Below are 21,640 nucleotides of genomic sequence, written 5' to 3'. Positions count from 1 at the left end.
TTTGCAAAGTCAAGAAGGATGCTTGAAATTAACGATGGGAAAATACGTTCATTATTATTTTAGCTCAGTGTTTTAATTCATTCAAACACACCATCACAGGCCTCTTAGGGCCCCTCTCTCCTCTCTCCTTTATCCCTCTTTCCTTTTTCTTCTCTGGCATCCAGAATGCCTGCTGCTTTCTTCTTTTCACACAGTTCTGCACCCTACCTAAAGCTGTAGCAAAACACCCACTCCAAGGTAGGATCTACACTACTGCTTTAAAACAGTAGTGACAAATGTTGGGTCCCAGGACACACTCCATATACAGTTTTCAAACCATTTTCCAAAGTGTCAAATTCTGCTTAGTGTAGTTCTGACCCAATTCTCTCTTCTGCCATTCGGAGGGAGTGATTTGGGATTAGCATTTCAGGGTGGATGTGAGGTGAGGGACAAATTCATTCATCCCGCTTGGGTTCATAAACATGACCCAACTTGCTACTGGGGTGGATGGGGAGGTATTTTTTTAAATATATATATTTAAGATAGAACTTTTTAAAAGTCAAGAAGATGATGTAGGAGATCTAACATGGCCTAATGTACACCAAGCAGGATATAGCACTATGAAAGCGGTATATAAAAGGCAGGAGCCACACCAAGCAGGATATAGCACTATGAAAGTGCTACTGTATGAAAGCGGTATATGGCATATATGTCATGGCCCCCAACAGTTGTCAGTGTACTTCAGTACTGTTATAAAGCTTTCATACCACTTTCATAGTGCTATATCCTGCTTGGTGTAAATCTGGCCATTGTCTACAACATGAGGAATTGCAGATCACAAAGCTATTTGCTACCGAAAAGTATGTCTCCACAATCCCCCATTGAAGGATGATGGATGGATGTTTGTTTCCACCACTACTGTTTACATATGTACTGAAACAGTGCAAGGCCGAATAGAACTTGACTGCCATCGTCTTTCTTTCGGATAAGTATAACTGATGTGTTGTTTTTTCGGATAGCAAAATATGCCATAATCTGCGATACCAAAACCCTGGCAGCAATTTTTCTTTCTATTGAGAAGCCTCCGTCTGTGAGGGTGGCAGCCGTGACCTCTTCCTCCACCTCCCTGGGTTTTATGAACTAACGTTTCCACAGCTGGAGTAAGAGCTTTGGCCGGTATTGTTTGGCTGGTTGATGTGAGAGAAGACATTCCTTCCTCAATTGGTGTGTGGGTGGGCTTAAAGGTTATTAAAAAAAACCGTCCAAAGTACGGGCGGAATGGGGTGGTCATTTTGACTTCTACGAGCATGTCTAAGACAGAGGCTAGCAAGGAAACCAGCTTGCCGGGATGGCCTGTTACTAACACCTCTGTGTATTGAGGGCTTACGTGAGATTTAAAGGGCTTGAAGAAAGCTTCAAATGGGGTACTGCAAAAGGGTAAATGTATTTCTGAACTTCTTGTTCTGTGACTTATCTTGTTTCCTTTTGTCACATACTTAAGGACTAATTGTCAACATGGACAGAGATAGTTCCCTTTTGACAATGAATGCGTAAGGAAATATCTCCAAGGGGCTTTCTCCAAGGGGCTTTAGATTTCTCTTTTGTTCATTTTTACTCTAGAGTAGGTACAGGGAGCCTGATGCTAGGCTTCTGATCTGACTCTCTTCCCACATGCTAGGCTCCTGATCTGAATCTACAGTAAAAATGGAACAAAGATGCTGCTAGACACAGATTTAAAGTAATGTCTACATTAGACCTATTGCTACAGTTTTAGAGTGGTAACATATAGACAGCCCAACCCAAGACCATGACTGCCATGGGAGATGTAGTCCAACAGGTCTGGAGGGCAAGGCTGGCCAAAGAAATTTTGGATCCTGTGGTAGAAAATCCAAATAGCACTCCCCCTCTCATTAATTAACATGGGAAATGATTAATTTACTGGAAAGTTCTTGTGTGCTCTGCATAGAAATGAATTGGAGTGCTGTAGCCTCAGTTCAGAACTCCCAGTTCTAAGGGCTTTCCTATACGTTATGTGGAAGCAAAGACAGATTTGCTACTAAACTTACTATCGGCTGGGACCCATGTAATGGCTGCAGCTGTATGATATTACACATTTCAAACATGCGTTTGTCCCACTCACACACTACAATTTTAAATGTAGAGTTCAAATTTTTAGATGAACACGCAAATTATAAGCTTCATCCCATGTACCTGTTTCCCTCGAATTATCCCCTATAGTGCTAAGCTGTCACCGTTGTTGTTGTTGTTACTAGCTAAATCACACCCCGAGCGGCAGTGCTCCTAAAATCCTTTGCATACCAGGAAATGGGTTTAAGGAGGGAAATGTAAAAAATCATAAAAAATCAATGGATAACCCAATCCGGGTCAAATGTGGTATGCTTAAAGCTCTCTTTAATATCTATTACTGTGCCAATTTTGATGTCTTTATCTTTAAAACTTACGCAGATGTAAGCATTTGTTTAATTTTTCTTTAAACATGATCCTGCGCCCCCGGTGGCTGCTCGGAAAACAACAAATGATTCGCTTGAAAACTAGTAGCTAAATACCTCGATTCTTTTCCCTTTATAGCACAATTAAAGCAGGATGCATGGGAGTACTTCACAGTCAAAGCAGATTATAAACTGGAAAACTTTGGAATCCTTTGCACGCAATTCACAGTAACTGCACAGTATAACGCTGGTGTGATAAAGCTCAATCTGTGAACCAGACTTAAGGAAGCAATGACAGTTTAGCAAGTTATTATTATTATTATTATTATTATTATTATTATTATTATTACGTTTCTATACTGCCCCATAGCCTAAGCTCTCTGAGCACTTTACAATTCATAAAAAATACATCACAAAATACAAACATTATGATAAAATTTAAAACAATTTTTTAAAAAGTTTAGTAAACACATTTTTTTTAAATAATAGACCTGTACAGATAGCAGACATAAATGCTCCATCATATGCCATAAAATCATCTCCCATCTTCTTGGCTCGCCGCTCTGACCATGTTACTCCGCTTCTGAAATCTCTTCATTGGCTTCCAATTCACTTCAGAATCCACTATAAACTTCTCCTGTTAACCTTCAAAGCTTTTCACGATCTAGCTCCTTCCTATCTCTCCTCTCTCATCTCACACTATTGCTCCGCTCATGCTCTTCGCTCCTCTGATGCCATGTTTCTCGCCTGCCCAAGGGCCTCTACTTCCCTTGCTCGGCTCCGTCCATTTTCTTCTGCTGCCCCTTACGCCTGGAACGCTCTTCCAGAACATTTGAGAACTACAAGTTCAATCGCAGCTTTTAAAGCTCAACTAAAAACTTTTCTTTTTCCTAAAGCTTTTAAAACTTGATGTTGTGCAGACTTTATACTGTTAGTTTTACCCTACCCTGTGCCTGCTTACCCTACCCTGTGCCTGTTTGCATTCTCTTCCCCTCCTTATTGTTTTACTATGATTTTATTAGATTGTAAGCCTATGCGGCAGAGTCTTGCTATTTACTGTTTTACTCTGTACAGCACCATGTACATTGATGGTGCTATGTAAATAAATAATAATAATAATAATAATAATAATAATAATAATAGAGGGCAGTTAACATGACAGTATTGGCGCCAGGTGGGCCTCAGTGGGGAGCTCATTGCATAGTCAGAGGGGCCACCACTGAGAGGCCCTCTCACTTGTTGCCACTGTCCAATCGGTACTGCAATCCCATGTAGTGAAAAGAAGCCGCGTAAGGAAAGGAAGGACAGTGGTTCAATGGTAGAGTGCAAGCCCGGGCATCTCCAGCTAGGGCTTGGAAAAAGGACTGCCTGAAACTGCTGTTGAGAATACTGAGCCAGATGGTCTGATTCAGTCCAAGGCAGTTTCCTATGCTCCTAACTCTGCTTTTGCATGACTTGATTCCCTGAAGAACTACACAAAGTGATATCCATGTGTTTGGATGTGTATTACGACTGTTTTCTCTTGTTACAAATAATTGCAGTCAACTCAAGCCAGGGGAGAGTGGAGGACACAGGGAGTTGAGAGAACTCTCTTCTTAACATAGCTGTCTTGTTTGTGTTTGTTTGTTTCCAGCTCAGGAGTCTGAGGAGTTGAGGTTGTGTCACGTCATTGCTTGTGGCCTGTCCCACACCTTTTCCCCCCCAGTGTAAACAACATGAAAACTTGTGTAAGCCGCATCCCAGCCAAGCCTTTTATAAACCAAACATTAATTTGTTATTCTTCTGGCATCCACCAGTGCATTTGTGTGACCATGTGGGTTGGCTGTGGAACTGAGCACTATAAAAACTTTTGACGGCGGGAATGTTTCATCTGGCGGCGCTCTGTGCCACTAACCAAAGACACACGCCCCTACCTCATGCATGTAACCCCGTGGAGGGCAATCAGTGGAACGGTTTGGTGTGATGGAGGGAGGGAGGCGGCGGGAAAGGGCTCATTATGAATATGGGCTTACATAGGGTGACCAACTGTCAGGATTTCCCCGGATTTGTCCTGGTTTTTGTTCTTTCCATGGTGTCAGGGGGGATTTTCTATAATTTTCAATAATGTCCTGGAATGATACACCTTCCTCTTTAAGGCTGCCATTAGCATGGCAGGAGGGAATGACATGCTTTCTTGAGGCACATCATTCCCCCAACCCGAGCTCCAATTGAGGTCTTAAAGGGGAAAGTGGGTCATTCGTGGACATTATAGAAAAGGCCCCAATTGGAGTGGATGGTGGTGGTGCAGAATGAAATCCTTTTCCCTCCTCCACTCCAATCGGGTTCTTTAAGGTGGCGGGGGAATAACGTACTTTCTGCAGGACTCAGAAAGCTGCTTCCCCCCACACACACACTAGGTGTCCTCTTTTTTGGTTTCCCAAATATGGTCACCCTAGCTTACAGAGTTGGCCACTCGGTAGTAAACTTTTGCAGAAAGAGTCTACGACCCCAGCTACATGGAGGCGCTTTGGCGCCGGGAGGTGCATTGCACCTGCATTTGCCTTCCTTCTCGGGGGCTGCACGGGAAGGAAGGCAAGTGTGATTTTCCCTGGAGGTTGCCCAGTCCTCATATTCAGACTATTTTTTTTTTTTAAAGGAACTGGGGGGTGGGGAGGAGGAAAGGAATGGGGCCGATCTCTCCCCCCCCTTTAAAAAAAATTTAAACAGCCAAATCTGTGCCGTGCTGCATGGGGGTTGCCTGGTTCTCCCAAATAGATTGGAGGTTGCCCGGTCCTCCAAAATTTATATTTGTTTCTGTGGAGCTCCACAGATTTAGAGCATAACATAAAAAAGGGGGGAGCAGCAGCACTGTTCCTCTCCTCCCCCCTCCCATTTTTTAAAAACAATTTTTTTTGGATTTTTTTACAGCTGCAGAGCCGCCTCTGCTGCCAAAAAAGTCAGGGTAAATGCCCAACTTTTTTGGAGCGGATTTTCCAGGGTTTGCCCCTGGATGGCTTCACATTTGCGGCTGCGTCATCTGTCCAAAGATGCAAAAAATGCGCATTTTCAGCACAGTAAACAGCTGTACGGACAACCCCTGAGTCAGTTGGTTTTCACTATAACTAGTATAATAAGTCTTGAAAGCAGTGTGAATAGATTGAGGAAGGGGAGAGTTTTTCTCTGGTTTCTTCTTTTGACTGTCAAAGGAATGGGGGGGGGGGCTTTATGAACAATCAGACCAATCCTAGTCCGAAAAATAAATAAATAAATAAAGACATTTGGGACACCAGCAGCCATTATACCAATTCCTATCTTCAGCTCAAATCTTGGAGCTTTGAACATATGCATCTATTCATTTATTTAAAAATTTTTTTTTAAAGTCCTACAACTTCCAGCATGCCCCAGTTTGCATGGCTGGCTGGTGTATGATAGGAGTTTTAGGACTCTTTCCTGTCTAAACATGTATAGGATTGTGCCCTTAAGGACTAAAAAAATAATATTTTAGAAGCTGGGAAAGCAGAAAAGTCTTTGCCTGATAATGAAAAGACAGTAGCGTGGGCATCAGGGGAGCTTCTCTTTTTGCCACCCTCCAAGGCAGGATCTACACTATTCATTACACCGTTGTTTAAGTGCATTGTTGTGTCCTCCCTTGCTACGTTACAAAATGCAACTTGAGCCCAGTCAATCGAAATACCTTTTCTTCTATCGTTTTACCCGGGCACACTCTTCTTTAGAACGTTCTTCATTAGCTCTGAAGTAAACCTCCTTCTTCCGGTGACTCTGAGCTAGACCTGCCGGGATAAGCCGGCAGGGAGGCGGGGCGACGCGTAGGGACGAGGGAAGCCCTGCAGCGTCTTAAAGGGGCCACGTGCGCCCCGAAAGATAAGCGTTTTTTTAAAAAAATTAAGCCTCTGTCCCCTCTTTCACCGCCCTCCTTCCCTCCCCCCCTCCCCCTTGTCGCGTTGTGCCAGCTCTCCCTCCCCTAGAAAAGCCCTCACGTCCTAATCAGGAAGCAAAGACCATGGTCACGAGACATGACTTTGAAAGACGGCATTGAATACAACGAAAGGTTGGGGCACATTGTTAGTTTTAAAACGATTTTAACAGAAAGTGGAACGGTTTTAAAAGTCAGAAGAAACGTAACAACAACAGCATCACGTGACTGCTGACGTCATCTCTGCCAACTTGTTACGTTTCATCTAGACAAGTGTAGACGGGCTCCAAGCCTCAGAATGAGTGATGCACCTGAAGAAAAAATTTCGTGGATGACTTAAAGCATGGATAGATACGTAAGCAAGGAGGCATTCCACCAGGTGCCGCAGTCACCTTTCGTATATGAAGCATTTTGGGATTATTAAGACTATTTGACCGTCTTCTTCTTTTTCTCTCTCTTTCTCTCGGTCTGTGTGCTTGTTTTATTTAGGAACTCGCTACAAAGATCTTGTTGTCGGCGTTCCCAAGGAAATATACAAAAATGAAAAGAGAGTTGCTCTTTCCCCTGCTGGCGTTCAAGCTTTAGTAAAGCAAGGTTTTAATGTACAAGTGGAACATGGTGCTGGTGAAGAAGCAAAGTTCTCTGATGATCAATACAAGCAGGCTGGAGCCAAAATTGGGGACTTGAAAACGGTGTTTGCATCCGATGTTGTTTTAAAGGCAAGTTTGCAAATCGGAAGTATATAGGATAGGGAATGCTGGGAATTGTAGGGCATTTTTCAGCCTAAATATGCATGGGGTTTCACCCTAAGTGTGTTTAATGAGACGTAATCCTACTAATTTCAACAGGATGTATTAGGCGACAGATTATACAGAGTTAATTTACCCTTGAGGAGTTGCAGGGTGACTACAGGTGTTAACAAAAAAGGCATAGGTCTGTCTCAAGGTGCTTACAATCTAAATTTCAGCACAAGTGGGGGTGCGGGGGGGGGTCAAAGAGGGAGAGAAAGGAGGGAGAGCCAAGGGGTTAATATGAGCATATTCCAATTACACACACTTTGATTTTATTTCAGTTGTGTAATTCTAGTTTTGTATGTCTTATCTTGGTTTAGTCAACAGACACTTTTGAAGAAGTTGGGAATTAGTATCAAGGAATTCTTATCATTAATTTTGGTTTGTCAGCTTCAAATTATTAGTCATTTTCTTTGATCGGTGTCTAATTTGCCCTTTTTTATATTTGTAATATATTCTGGATAGCAATTGGCTTCATGGAAAAGGTGGAGCTGGTTTTGAATGATGTGGTGGCACCATGTCGATGGTTATTTAGCTAACTGGAAAGTAATTTAGATTTAAACCAAGCAATAAAAAACCGCCCTTTATTTTCTCTTTAAGGTCAGAGCGCCAGTCTTTAATGAAGTCCTGGGAGTACATGAGACAGCCCTACTCAAGGAGAAAGCCACACTTGTTAGCTTCATCTATCCAGCTCAGAACCCAGAGCTCCTGGGCAAGCTTGCTCAACGGAAAGCCACCGTCTTGGCAATGGACCAAGTTCCTCGAGTCACTATTGCTCAAGGATATGATGCCTTAAGTTCAATGGCCAACATTGCAGGGTTAGAATCCACAATATAATCTCTATGCTAATTGTCTTTTTTTTTTTTTGCAGGGTGGAGTTTTCTGTATATGCTGTTTTATGTGATGCATTGCTTCTCACGCAAAATTCTCAATTGCTTCTAAGTTTGCAACACCAAACGACAATTTATTTATTTATTTATTTATTTAAAACATTTATATCCCGCCCTATATCATTAAGATCTCAGTGCGGCGTACCGATAAAAACATACAGTATAAAACAATAAATATACATAGTTAAAAACAAATTAAACCATGATCCAAGTTAAAGCAATATATAATTTAAAAGCAATAAAAGCAGTTTAAACAGGTAAAACAATGTGTCAGTGAGTTTAACCGTCAAAGGCTTTGTTAAAAAGCCATGTTTTTATTTGGCGTCGAAATGCAATCAATGTTGGCACCAATCGGGCCTCCAAGGGGAGGGCATTCCACAGTCGGGGTGCCACAATAGAGAAAACCCTCTCCCTTGTCCCGTCATAGTGTATACAATCCCTCCCCCTTTTAATAAACTCGGTCTTTAGAGCCAATGTCTTGCACCTAAGATACTGGAGAGGTTGGGGGAAGTGTTCAAGCTGTTCAAGAACTGACCATCATTCATGCTTTCTGAGCTACAGTCAGCTAAGATAAGAGGAATGCTAACCACCCTGTCTCTTTAAGGAGGCTATTTCTCCAGCAGCAATAATTGTTGTTGTTGTTGTTGTTGTTGTTGTTGTTGTTGTTATTATTAGTAGTAGTAGTATCCTGCCTTTTGCCCAATACTGGGATGTCCTAAAAAAAAGAATGACACTGAACGATTATTGGATAGCATTAGTTATATCAAAATGGCTATTGGACTCCATTTAATTTTTGGTTGTCAGTCTTTTTAGAATGTCCCAATTGGCTTCTCCAATATAGGACCAACATGGTTCTGTCTAGGCTCTCAAGACCTGGACAAATCCTTCCTGGATATGCTGGATACAGCCCATTGGTCAATCCTTCTGGATGTTTTAGACTACAACTCCCAGCATTCCTGGCCATTGGCCATGCTGGCTAGGGCTGATGGGAGTTGAAGTCCCAAATCTCTAGAGGGCAGGTGGTTGGGGAAGACTGGGCTAACCTATTGTTATTGGCACAAGTTTTAAAAGTCTCCTTTATTAAAACATTGCACATGTACATTGATGGTGCTATATAAATAAATAAATAATAATAATAATAATAATAATAATAATAATAATAATAATAATTCGACTTGATTTAACATCAGGACTTACTTTCATCCTGGCTGTCACATCTATTCTGGGAGGGGCAACATGACTGTTTGATCTAACTATATCTCATCTTGATTGGTGTTAACCAAAAGCTGCTGAAAGACTGGTTGACACTGGCATTATTGTTTCATACTACTAGTAATGCCAATACATTTTTTTTAAAAAAATATTGGCATGTATATAAAATAGGGGATTTGGGGGGACTTTCAGGGCAGAGGGAGTTGGGAGTTCGCTACCTCAAATGTCCTTTGAAAACTATTCCATTATACAATTTGCTGCAGAGTTGCCACAGGAGGTAAAAAAGCAAATTAACCTTTGCAAAATCATCGAACCAAATATGGGTCCAATAATGTCAAACAGACTTTCACAGCGGATAAAAACACCTTAAAGATGAACAGTTTTATTGTGCGTGGATTGTAGTCCTCAAAAACTTTTGCCACAACAAATCTGTTAGTCATTAAGGTACCACACTCTTCGTTGTCTTGGCCGCAAGAGACCAACATGGCTATACCTCTGGAAGTGGTTTTCACAATGGATGTGTTCTTAGGTTTGGCATGAAGTGAACATACCAGTCTTTATTATTTTTCCACAAAGCTCTTTCATGTAGGCCAAACTAAAGTGAAAGATAAACGTTTTGCAAAAAGCAAGGCATGAATGTATATCACTTTGCTAATTTGATTCTGCTGTGTTTGAAATGGAAGGTATAAAAGAATCGGTGATGCTGTCTGTGGTTCTCTATGGCCTGATGCAAAGGTTGTCAGGTGGCCTCTCCAGAGATCACGCCTGCCTCTTTAACTGGTCTGCATCAGCTCTTACTTTTCCTGCTTGGTGGTTCTTGTCCTGCCTTAATGCTTCTCCATCATCCTCTCCTATCTGCAGCTGGCAAATTGTGATCCCTGCTTGCTCCAGCAGGGAAGAGGAGAAAGGAAGGTCAGGGTGGTAGAAAAACAGAGCTAAGAAAAGACATGCAACCCTCACTTCCATGATGCTCATTGGGAGGCTCATTGGGAGTTATCTGCTCAATAACTCTATGGTGAAAGCTGTCTGGTTTCATTTCAATTCGATAACCGAAACCCCAGTTAGATAGCATCGGGAATGTGAACGTTTAAAGAGGTACAGCTGATCTCCATTTTTCAACCTGGCGATAGCTAGCATCATTCCCTTTAATAACAAGCTCAAGTCGTTGGATGTTTATTACTTAGGACGCAAAACGGGGCTACCTAAAAATAAGACAGTGGTTTCTCCATATTCACGGGGCTTCCTGCAGAAAAATTGTAAATTGAAAGGAAAAGATACTGTTTTGAAAAACCAAAACTGCCCAAGAGAAATCTGCAAACTTCTAGGTATAGAATCTGATAGCAGCTTTGAAATCCGTTCCAAATGTAAATTGCTTCAAAATGTGTTTATTTCGGAATGGCAACAACTGGCCCCAAATAAGTTGGACTTCTGTTCTGAACAAACTTGGTTAGGATTGGGCTACTAGTGCATCACCTTGACTAAAGAAGTTTGGGGAGATGTATGCCGTTCGGTTTTTAAAAATCAGGTTTATCTAATACTGTGTAGTGCAGCAAGGGGAAGTTTTGGGGAGGGGGAGAACTTATCTGCTCTGTTTGGCTATTTTTAAAGGCTTCATAATAAGGCTTGGCCTGTTCAGAGGCCATTCATGGTGTCATCTCATTGAGGGCTGAAATAAACTATGTGACTTTTTTTCAGATGCCAGCGCTTAGAAAGCAAGCAAGTGTTTAGGAAAATGGGATTGTTTTACTGAGATGTTAAAACGAGCTGGAAGAAATACTGTTGTCAGATTTAAACCTTGACATAAGGAGGGTGTCGGAGCACTATCGCTGGAGAGATTGCACCTGATTTAACATCTCCCAGGCACGCAATTCTTATAAAATGCAAGCGCTTTCTTTGAATCCAGCAATGGCAAGGTGCCTTGACCAAATTGTTTCTGATTGAGATGGAATGGTTTGAATTCTAAACCATTTCAAGATGCGGCCTGTATACATAATTGGTATAGCATTTTAAACCAGTTTGTTGGGATATTTAAAATATTAAAAAAAATCCCAGCAGCTTTGAAATCCGTTCCAAATGTGAATTGGTTCAAAATGTGTTTATTTCTGAATGGCAACGACTTGCCCCAAATGAGTGGGCCTTTCGTTCTGAGCAAACAAGGCTAGGATTGGGCCACTAGTGCATCACTCAAAAACACCTTGGGTGAAAGAACTGATCTGTGGACAATTTAGACTTATCAATTTTAAAGCCCTTGCTTTCACATGGGCTCTTTTCTCGTGCATTAATAAGGATCCCCACGATAACTAGTGCTGCTGCAGCTGTTTGTCCAACCAGTTCCAGAACATTTTGTTTTAGAGCATTGTAAGAAGATTAATTAGATTTCAGTACTGCATTCTGGACCTGTTTACATGGATGCGTTCTCCCAGGGAAACCACCCCTTGATCTACTTCAACATCAATTTATTGATTATATGAGTGTATTCTGGAAAGGAGTCGTAGTTTTTTACATGCAGTGCAGGCTCTTTGTTTTTGCTCTTTGTTTCTGAGAGTAGGTGGCAGTGTCGGGCATTTACAAAGGCCCAAGACAGGTGCCTGCTGCCTCAACAGGTCTTCTCACTTTGCAAGAGGCACGCAAGAAGGGCAAACTCAGGGTCTAACTAGATGTGACATTCATTGTGTGAATGGAATTAACATGGACTTTTGGTTATGGGGAGGAAGCCTGAGCAGCATTGGAACTGTGGGGCAGGGAGAAGAAGCTCAACTCTTTCCCTACCTGCCATGGTCCAACTAATACTGTAGACTGGTCAGAAAGTGCCTCCCCTCATATTCTTCACCTGTGACGGTGGGGAGCCACTATCATAGGGATTGTGAATTGCCAAAAACGAGGACAAAAGAGGACACCAATTTGCTTAATATGAGCTGAATTTAAGATTACAAAAATGAGAAATTGAGAGAAGCCAAAATTGACAAATTCGTTCATCCCTGCCGTTGCAGCGCATGACCAGCAGAAAGCCATGGTCCATGATGATTTCAAGTGGCTGCTGTCTGCTCAGATAGCTATGTATGAGTTGGAGGCATGGATGTAATTATTCCTCACGTACATACAACAGGGGGATTCCCTTGTTAACCAGCGATCATGTGAACCCTGCGTGAAGTGAAAAACAAGACAGACATTGCATTGACTTTCCAAAGAACGTTTATGTTGGAAAGATTATATTGGGCAGCTTCCATGGATATGGATTTCTTTAGCATGCTTTCAAAATGTGTTTCCCCCCCCACTCTCCAAATTTGCTTTTATTTATTTTTAAAAGAAAGGTTTAAACTTCTTGTTCTTTTTCCTGCAAAGAACTGGAATGAACCTAGTATAAAGGCTGTCAATTACTCTCATTGTTCCAAAGTCATGCAGACCTAATCAGTCTTAACTTCAGCCCCAACTGAACCAACCCCCCAAATTATAATTATAATTTTATCCCCCTGACCATTTTAGAATCCCTAAATTTTCTCCCTAATATAGGGAGGCACTGGAAAGGGAGCACACACACACCCTGCATTCCCCAGAACAGTTTTGAGTACAGCATCATTGAAATTATTATTCAGTAGTTTATAACAAATACAAACCCACCCCCCACCGTCGTATCATGAAATGGACCATGGGTATCGTTTTTACTAGATATGCTTACCATGTTTGTTTTTTAGTTTTTATTCCACCCTTTCCTCCAAGGAAATAGACTCAACTGCAAAGAGATATAAATGACTCTGACAAAAAGACCAAATATACTTGACATATGACCGCAGAGTCATTGTAGCTCCATGCCACTTTGATCTTGTGCCCTTAGGACTTTCCATTACAAAACAGTTGTTTCGATACTTAGAGTGGCCATACAAAATAGTCTTGCACTGGACTGAAAATATTAACTATGGGGGTGGGGGAGGGAAAAGGACTAGATGTTGGATTTGCATGTTTCCCTGTTACATTATATTATATTATCATTTATGTTCCATTGCATTTCTTCTAAACCATAAGTGGGCAGATATCATTCTTGTTGGTTTTCCTAGATTCCTAAGGTCTGCCAGTTGGAGCAAATATGTACTAAGAATTAGAAAACAGGAGGCCTCTGAGTACACACTCCACCCAGGAATTCGTGAATCCATCCCAGAACCAAGTTTAGAAATCCTTTTACACAAAAACGAAGTCCTGTGGATTTGGAGGAACCTTTCCCCAGTATTCTTTTTTATCAATACAATTTATGGGGGATGGACTTTTAATAACTAAATAAATAAAAATAATAATCCCCCAGTTGTTAGATGATTAGAGGTCCGAAACCCTTTCTGATCTCATGCAAATCACCTATAGATCTACCAAGAGGTGCTGGTCTACCTTCTGGCCATCCCTGTATTAAACCACTGAGCTCGTGCATCAGGGCTGAAACATTCCCGAAGGAGACAACCCTCACTAAAGAGAACATGGAGAGAAAATAAATATATTAGGGGTTTACAACCATGCAGCTAGGAGAATTATCCAGGCGCGAAGCTCATGCTGGTGAGAGAGACGCACAGTTTTTGTAAAATACTGTCAGATTACTGTCACTGTTCCAGGATTTATTATTTCGAACTAATTTGGCAGCTGGTGAATTGCTGTTGTGCTATAGCTATCTTTTACCGATACAAGCAGTGGTGCTCACCTTAGCTGAGTATAGCATCAGGCTGCCTGAAAGACCAGCTGGGAGGAAAGACTTTTACCTTAAAATGACCCCATTCCCAGCCAAAGCAAAGGGCCAAAACAGAACATTTTACTCTCCACCTTGTGCCACACTCCAAGTATGCATGCCTTCCCCACCCTGTAATCTTCTCCTTATTTGAAAGCGTGCTACAAGCACTGATACAAACTGTTATGACAGTCAAATGTATTTTTGCACTTAAGACAATTTATTTGCTGGAGCTGTTCTGTAGCTGTTGCTTATTTTCTTTGGTGGCTTATTAATACTCCCTTTGATTGCTTTTTGTATGTTTGCTAAGTCTGTTTCGATTTATTCACGATGCCTGTTGATGAGCCAAGATGAACCTTTGTCATGTTCTCTCCCTCTCTCTCTCTCCAGGTACAAGGCTGTAGTCCTGGCAGCTAATAATTTTGGGAGATTTTTTACTGGGCAAATTACTGCAGCAGGAAAAGTTCCTCCAGCAAAGGTATGTATCATGCCACAAGAGCTGGGTTATACTAGATGATATATTACGTTAGATGCATGATCAATAATGTGTGATGCAGAAATGTGCGATTGTATGTTTGCATCTTTCAATCACAATACCAAAACAGCTGTGCCCGCCCCCCCTTCAGTTCAGATCTTGAAACTTTCCCAACAAGTTTTCGTCCTCCCCTGAAGCTGTTGTTTGCCCTAGAAGGTAAGCTAAATAGCAGCTTCAGTTTTCAGGCAAATTGCAACTTGGAGGGGATTTTTGTTTTTAATTGGAAAATTGCTGACCCTGCCAAAATCACAGTCCCAGTCTGAATTGGGGCCTCCTGTGGCTGCTATTTTTCAGCATAAGAATGTGGATAAGTGATAATGCAATTGACACATAATGTAGTTTGACCTTGAAGGTATGTTTCCCCCTTTCCTCTGGGGAAGTGGGATTTAGCTAGTTCTGCAGGCTTACAAATATACACATTAACAGGCGACGACAAGGAAACAACATAAGAACGTAGAAAGAGCCCTGCTGGATCAGACCAAGGATCCATCTAGTCCAGCATTCTGCTTACACAGTGGCTAACCACCTGCGTATGGGAAACCCACAAGCAGGACGTCAGTGCAAAAGCACTCTGCCCATGTTCCCCAGCAACTGGGGTACATATCTAAACCCCCTGGGCATAACAACCAATGGTAGTATATGAATACTAGCATTGCAATCCCATGCACGTTTACTCAGAAATATGTCCCACTTATTTTCATCGAGACTTACTCTCTAGTGTTTAAGACTTCAGTCTAAGAATCTATAAGGAGGGATAGTTTCGAGAACAGACATTTCCTCCTACATGCAGATATTTCCAACCTAGAGAAGCCGTGTCATCTACACTTTTTAAAAAGCATTTAGGAAATGTGTTTCTTCGCTTTCAGTCCCAAGACAGAAGATGCAAAAGGGACACATATACAGAAAGAATCAAATTGTATGTCAGATGTATGTTTCTGCAGTGTGCATCACATACGTAGGTGGACAGTGGCCTACTCATTACCCCTAAGTACCAGTAATTATCATTACCACAGTTGGGTAGTAGAGGGAAATTTGGCAGATACAAAGTACAGCTGCGAAAATTCCTTTTCTTTCTACATAATTGTGAACGCCTGGGAGCCTGCCCTCATTTGCATTGATTTGGTTACGTGAAATGGAAGGCAATTGATAGCTTTCATCAAGTGCCAACTCATTTAAGGATCACGTGTCAATGGACACGCATCCATCTTTTATGTATTCTGCCATTTTAATGTATGTCATTAACCGCTTAGTGAGGAGGTGGCCTGATAAAAGGAGTTGAACGTAAATAAAATTGGTCCAGTGGTGCATTCCTGTTGTCTTTCCTTCCAGATGCTAATCATCGGTGGTGGTGTAGCTGGTTTGGCTGCAGCTGGAGCAGCTAAATCTATGGGAGCCATTGTCAGGGGTTTTGATACCAGGTATAGTAACTCCAAACGCTCCAAAATGTAAGCTGCTTTGCGCTTTACAGAAAAGTAGGATAGAAATATTAAACTAAACTTTGTCTATAGTGTGGACACAGCCCTTACCAGCTTGCAGTTTATAGTATACCAGTCTGCCTGAATTTGTTTAAAACTATATCAGTAAATAACCTTCCTTAATTGACACATTGATAGGGGTCACACAACATGCTAACCTATGATGGTTTATTCTCCAGAACAACCCGTGATGGGTTAGCATGTCGTCTGTAGGATGGATTATTTCCCTCAAATAAGCCACCCTGAGAATGTGTGTTCTGTAGTAACCTACAATGAGCGGGTTAGCATGTTGTCTGTTGCGCAGCGTGGGTTACAGAGATCGCCTACAGAGCTGCTCAGCAAGAGTGACCGAAAACACTGCTGCCACTCTACTCCTCTCAAACGACCTCTGTTCCCGCTGCAAAGGAAGCTGGGATACTTGACCGGATGGGTGGGAGGACTACAGGAGGAGGAAGAGGAGGGGCGATGGGTTGGTGAAATAAACTACTCCCATGTAGCTTGTTTGCCTGATTATCTGACAGGAGCAAAATAGGTTGTTTGCCTAACTACCGACCCAGCGTTGCTTGCTACCCACCATGGGTTAGTGTGGTGTGTGAACCCAGCCCTTGTGTTTGTGTTGAAGACTGCTGAATTTCAGCATACAGTATATTATTGGGTTCATAAACTATCTGTGGCCTGAAAAAAAAATTCAATTAAGTAATGTTTGTGAAACTGTTGTTGTTGTTGTTGTTGTTGTTGTTGTTTGTATCCCGCCTTTTCCCCAATACTGGGACTCAAGGCGGCTTCTCTCAACTTTCCGTGCAGGCCACCAGCTTTGGAGCAGTTTAAATCCCTTGGCGCAGAACCTTTAGAAGTCAGTGTTGCTGAAGCAGGAGAAGGCGTCGGAGGTTATGCAAAAGAGATGTCCAAGGAATTTATTGAGGCAGAAATGGCGTTATTTGCCAAACAGTGTAAAGAGGTGGATATTCTTATTAGCACTGCCCTTATTCCAGGTACTGTGCAACTTTATAAACATTCCAGATGGCCTTAATAAAAGTGTGCTCGTAATCAGGAGCCCAGTAATCCAGTCACCAGCAGTACTGTGGATGTCAAGACCTGTCTTAACTTGGTTGAGTCCTCTGCGATCTGCAGAGAACTTGGAGAGATGAGGGTTTTCCTCCCACTGTGTTGGGTATGAAGTTCAAGATGCTTCAGTGCTAGGAGCTATCCTCTAAGCTTAATTAGGCTAACAAAGCAAGGCAGTTGCCTATCAACTAAATGGACAGGTTCTTGCCATGCCCAACAGGCTTTTACTGAATCCCTCCTTCAGGGAGGGTCTTCAAGTTGAAACCTCTGGTGAGTGGCTAACCTAGTAGACCGCCTCCCACTTCCTCGCATCTTCATTCGCTTGACCCTGTGGTGGACTCTGGGATCTGTCAACTCTGGTGTTCCTTCCCCTCCAACAAAGACTGAGTTCCGAGGGGTTGGGAAGATGATCTCTGAGCCTGGGTGTCCTGTCCAATAAGCTCCTGTGAAGATTCCTCCTTGACTTCTGGACAGTCTTGGAGAATTTCCTCCCCTGCTTCATGTCTTGCTGGTGTACTTCTCCTTCTTCTTGAGCCTCCGAGTCTGTAACCCAGCCCCCAGTACTAGAGAGTACAGGCGTGATCCTGAAAATGAGATGCTCCGAATGTCAGCTTAGAGTCCACTGAGAGTAGAGATTTTGATGTATTGGCTCCCAGTTGATGCCAGGATGGTGCCAACATTGCTTCTTCTTCTTTTTCCTTTCGGAGTCTGCTAGAAACGTTTTTATTTAAACATGCTTTTTCTGAATGACCAGCCACAGTTTTATTGGCATTACTTGATTTTAAATATTTTTATTCTTTTGAATTTTGATTGGGGCTTTCCCCCCTGTAGTGTACATCACTCAGGAAACTTCTTTAGGTATAGAGCGGTTTATAAATTTCTCAAATAAATAAATAAATTTGAGTAACAATGACACATCATGAAAAGTTGCAATATGAAGCACAGGCTCAAATACTTAAAAGGTTGTCACACAGAGGAGGGCCAGGATCTCTTCTCGATCATCCCAGAGTGCAGGACGTGGAGTAACGGGCTCAAGTTACAGGAAGTCAGATTCTGGCTGGACATCAGGAAAAACTTCCTGACTGTTAGAGCAGTACGACAATGGAACCAGTTACCTAGGGAGGTTGTGGGCTCTCCCACACTAGAGGCATTCAAGAGGCAGCTGGACAACCATCTGTCAAGTATGCTGTAGGGTGGATTCCTGCATTGAGCAGGGGGATGGACTCAATGGCCTTTTAGGCCCCTTCCAACTATACTATTCTATGATTCTATGATTCTAAGAATTGAACGACACATTCAGAAGTATCACGTAGTGAGGTTCTTCCTCGATAGAATTGTGTAACTGAGTGCTTCACCATGTTCAAATTTCTTTGGCTGTGGAGAGCTATCAAGTCAGAAAGAAGATCAGGCTGGGAGAAGGTACTCTACAGGTTTATCCTCTTTTCATTCCTGTGGGGCTATAAGTTGTGACCTGGAAACCTTAGGAACATTTGAAACTGCTTATACTGAGTCAAACCATTGGTCCATCTAACCCAGTATTGTCGACACTGTCTGGCAGCAGCTCTTCCAGTCTTTCAGGCAGGAGTTTTTCCAGCCCTACCTGGAGATGCCAGGGATCAAACTTGGGGCTTTTGCATGCAAACCATGTGCAGTACCACTGAGATACACTCCCTCCCTATGCACCCTTATTTGTATAAGTGTACTACAGAGCCCCCCTTGTTCTTGCCACTAACCCACATTCCCCATAAAATGTAGAAATTGAGGAAAACCAAGTTATTCCTGTTGTTGTTCATCTCAAGTTTGACCCACACTATCTTATATTTTGTTTTGTTTTGGCACGTGCCCAGGCTTTTAAGAATGTGTTGTATGAAACTGATGAAAATTCCCACATTTAAGTTCTGTTCTTGCAATTACAACAGGGAAAAAGGCTCCTATCCTCATCACTAAGAATATGGTGGAGTCCATGAAGGATGGCTCAGTGGTGGTTGATCTGGCTGCCGAGGCTGGTGGCAATGTGGAAACCACTCATCCTGGAGAGCTTCACATTCACAAGGTTTGTGTGGGGCCTGCTTTAGGCATGTTGAGTTACCTTTCTTTATTAAGCTTTTATCCTGTCCTTCTTCCAAGGTGTCCAGAACATCTCAGGTGGGGTCCCATCCAGCTTAGCACTTCTTAGGTACCTTCTGACCTCCCCCTCCTCCATTAGAGCTATTGTGTTGTGGTTGTTGCTATTATTTCTAAGACACATTTCTACATTTAAAAAAAACACCTCAATCTGGGTCACAAGTAGGGATGGACAGATCAGTCCACAAGAAAATTTGCATGTAAATACGTGTTTTTAATGCATTTTGGTTTTGAGTCAAGAACTGGGTTGGAACCTTAAGAATGTTTGAAAGCCAATTGATAACTAAGTTCCAATCTGCACATTAATCCAGGACTTGAAGATCAAGTCTGTTCATATTGGAAATTGTTGACTGAATTCTTCAAACATCCTTACAACAATATAAACAATATTACAGATAACATTTCTTGACAGTGATATAAATACATTGGAAATATTTATTTAAAATTGTCTATAGAAACTCGGTAGAAATAGTTCTGAAATCATGGTGATACTGATCATTCTTTAGCATACTGATAAAAGTAGCCAGAGGACGTATGAAACCTGACCATTTCACACTATTGAATATTGATTGTCTACTATTTGAGTTGAGAAGTATAAACTCTTACAGTGCGATCCTATGCATGTTTATTCCAAAGTAATTCCCAGTGAATTGAGGAGCGCAGCCGAAATACCTTATTGGCCCCGTTCAGACAACACGCTAAACCATGCTGCTTAACCACAAAATGGTTAATGGAATCCATTAACCATTTTGTGGTTAAGCAGCATGGTTTAGCATGTTGCCTGAATGGGGCCATTGTATCTGTAGTCTCTGCATTCTTCCAACACCTTATTCATTGCATAATCAGTTCTATAATCAGTTCTATCTAGTATTAGTATCTTTGTTTGTGTAACTACATTACGTTAGAGACCACTGCTAGTGGGACAACATAGTGCTGGAGATCACTTCTAAAGAGAGAGCTGTTTCCTCCAAAAATGGAATGGGCTGACCAGGTGAAGGCGGTCGTGTTGGAATGGTAGAGGAACCTCCAAATCTTGGAGCTCTGGCATCTAGTTTGGAGAACCATTTTAACATACCCTATTTCTTCAATTCTGAGACACCATCAATTGTAAGACGCACACTAATTTCAGTACCACCAACAGAAAAAAAGCTTTGATTCTAAGAAATAATAAACGCACCCGCAATTCTAAGACACACCCCATTTTTAGAGATGTTTATATTGGAAAATGCGTCTTAGAATGGAAGAAATATGGTAAAGCGATGGTTTACATTATAGGGCTCCATTTGCTGTCGTATTCGGTTTGTTTATCTTACTACTTAATGCTTTTAATTTCAATAAAAAAATAAACAGTGCTAGATAAAATATCCATTAAGTTAATTTGATTTTTTTTAAAATTTAAAATTATCCAATTTATCAAATGCTTTAATTGTGTTAAAATGGTTGTCCCTTTCTTCAAGAGCTCCCTGATTTTGTACTTCCTTGTCCATCCCAGCATGGCCACCTGCTCACCTCTGCAGCAATCACTGCAGCAATCACCTCTAGCTCTCTCTCCTACTTCAACTGTTTCTCAGAGAGCCCTAACCTTTGTTTTACAAACTTCCGTAGTTTTCCAGCCATGAAGTTTGGCAGATTCTTGTCTGAATCTCATCCAACCCCAAACTCCTGGGTTCTTAATTCTTCAACGCCATAGGTGCCCTTACCTGTGCTTGTAATGCCAGCCTACTTGCCCTTCCTTCATCCCTTGCTATTCCTTGAAAAGCAGAATCCAACATAATAATGCACTGGGAAGGGAATCGGTTTTGTGACTGTGACCCCAACAGAAGTGCCATTGTAGACAGTTGCTGATGCCTAAGTGGCAAGGTACTTCATTCCCTAGCTACGCAGGCCGATGCTTAAGAAACAGGGTTGTAAGTACAGAGATTTCAAACAAATAGCACCAGTTGCTTGAACAAAATATATCAGAAATACAGCCAAAACATAGACTTGGCCACATTCCTTTCGAACCCGGGCCATGTCCCCCTAGCGTCGCTTACTAAAGTGTGGTAGTATAATAAAGCAGAGCTTCTCTTTCTCAGCTCGTAAGTAACAACAGTATCACAAATTGCAATATTATTCAAACCCATTCCCAATTTTGGAAGTTTTAAGCCTCTTGGGTTTTATAAAGCTGCACACTTTTTAAAGTAACTATGCCCGTAATGGCTCTTAAAAATTATTCTCAGGAGTTTTATTGAAGAGGCACTGGAATTATAAGAAGTGGGAATTGGCATTGCTGTTTATTTGAGTTAGTTGCTTGTAAAAACCAGTTATCGCCAGCTTCCCTATTTCCAACTACTGCTCCTAGAAAAGTAGAAGGCTTTCACAGGCTTCAGTGAAAATATGATTGTACACTCAGCGGCTCACATTATTTGCTGGCAGTGGTGGTGGGGGACTTTTTAACCAGGGGATATTTCATATATTTACTGTATTATCATTGCTGTAGCTCTTCTGAGTTTACAAATTGCTTT

General features: G+C 41.8%; 1 protein-coding gene across 1 annotated transcript in view; it reads left to right on the top strand.

Annotated features, from left to right (window-relative positions):
- The window catches only part of LOC134409470 (NAD(P) transhydrogenase, mitochondrial-like), a 69,438-nt gene that overhangs the window by 5,770 nt on the left and 42,028 nt on the right, over positions 1-21,640 (top strand). Inside the window, exons 2-7 of the mRNA XM_063142205.1 lie at positions 6,832-7,061; positions 7,734-7,951; positions 14,328-14,415; positions 15,802-15,890; positions 16,752-16,939; positions 18,932-19,065. Of these exons, the coding sequence (XP_062998275.1) occupies positions 6,832-7,061; positions 7,734-7,951; positions 14,328-14,415; positions 15,802-15,890; positions 16,752-16,939; positions 18,932-19,065 (947 nt within the window). The remainder of the gene's footprint in view (positions 1-6,831; positions 7,062-7,733; positions 7,952-14,327; positions 14,416-15,801; positions 15,891-16,751; positions 16,940-18,931; positions 19,066-21,640) is intronic.

Source organism: Elgaria multicarinata, chromosome 16, assembly GCF_023053635.1.
Source record: "Elgaria multicarinata webbii isolate HBS135686 ecotype San Diego chromosome 16, rElgMul1.1.pri, whole genome shotgun sequence".
NCBI lineage: Eukaryota > Metazoa > Chordata > Lepidosauria > Squamata > Anguidae > Elgaria > Elgaria multicarinata.
Note: the sequence above shows the minus strand (reverse complement) of the source record. Positions and strands in the feature narration are given on the sequence as shown.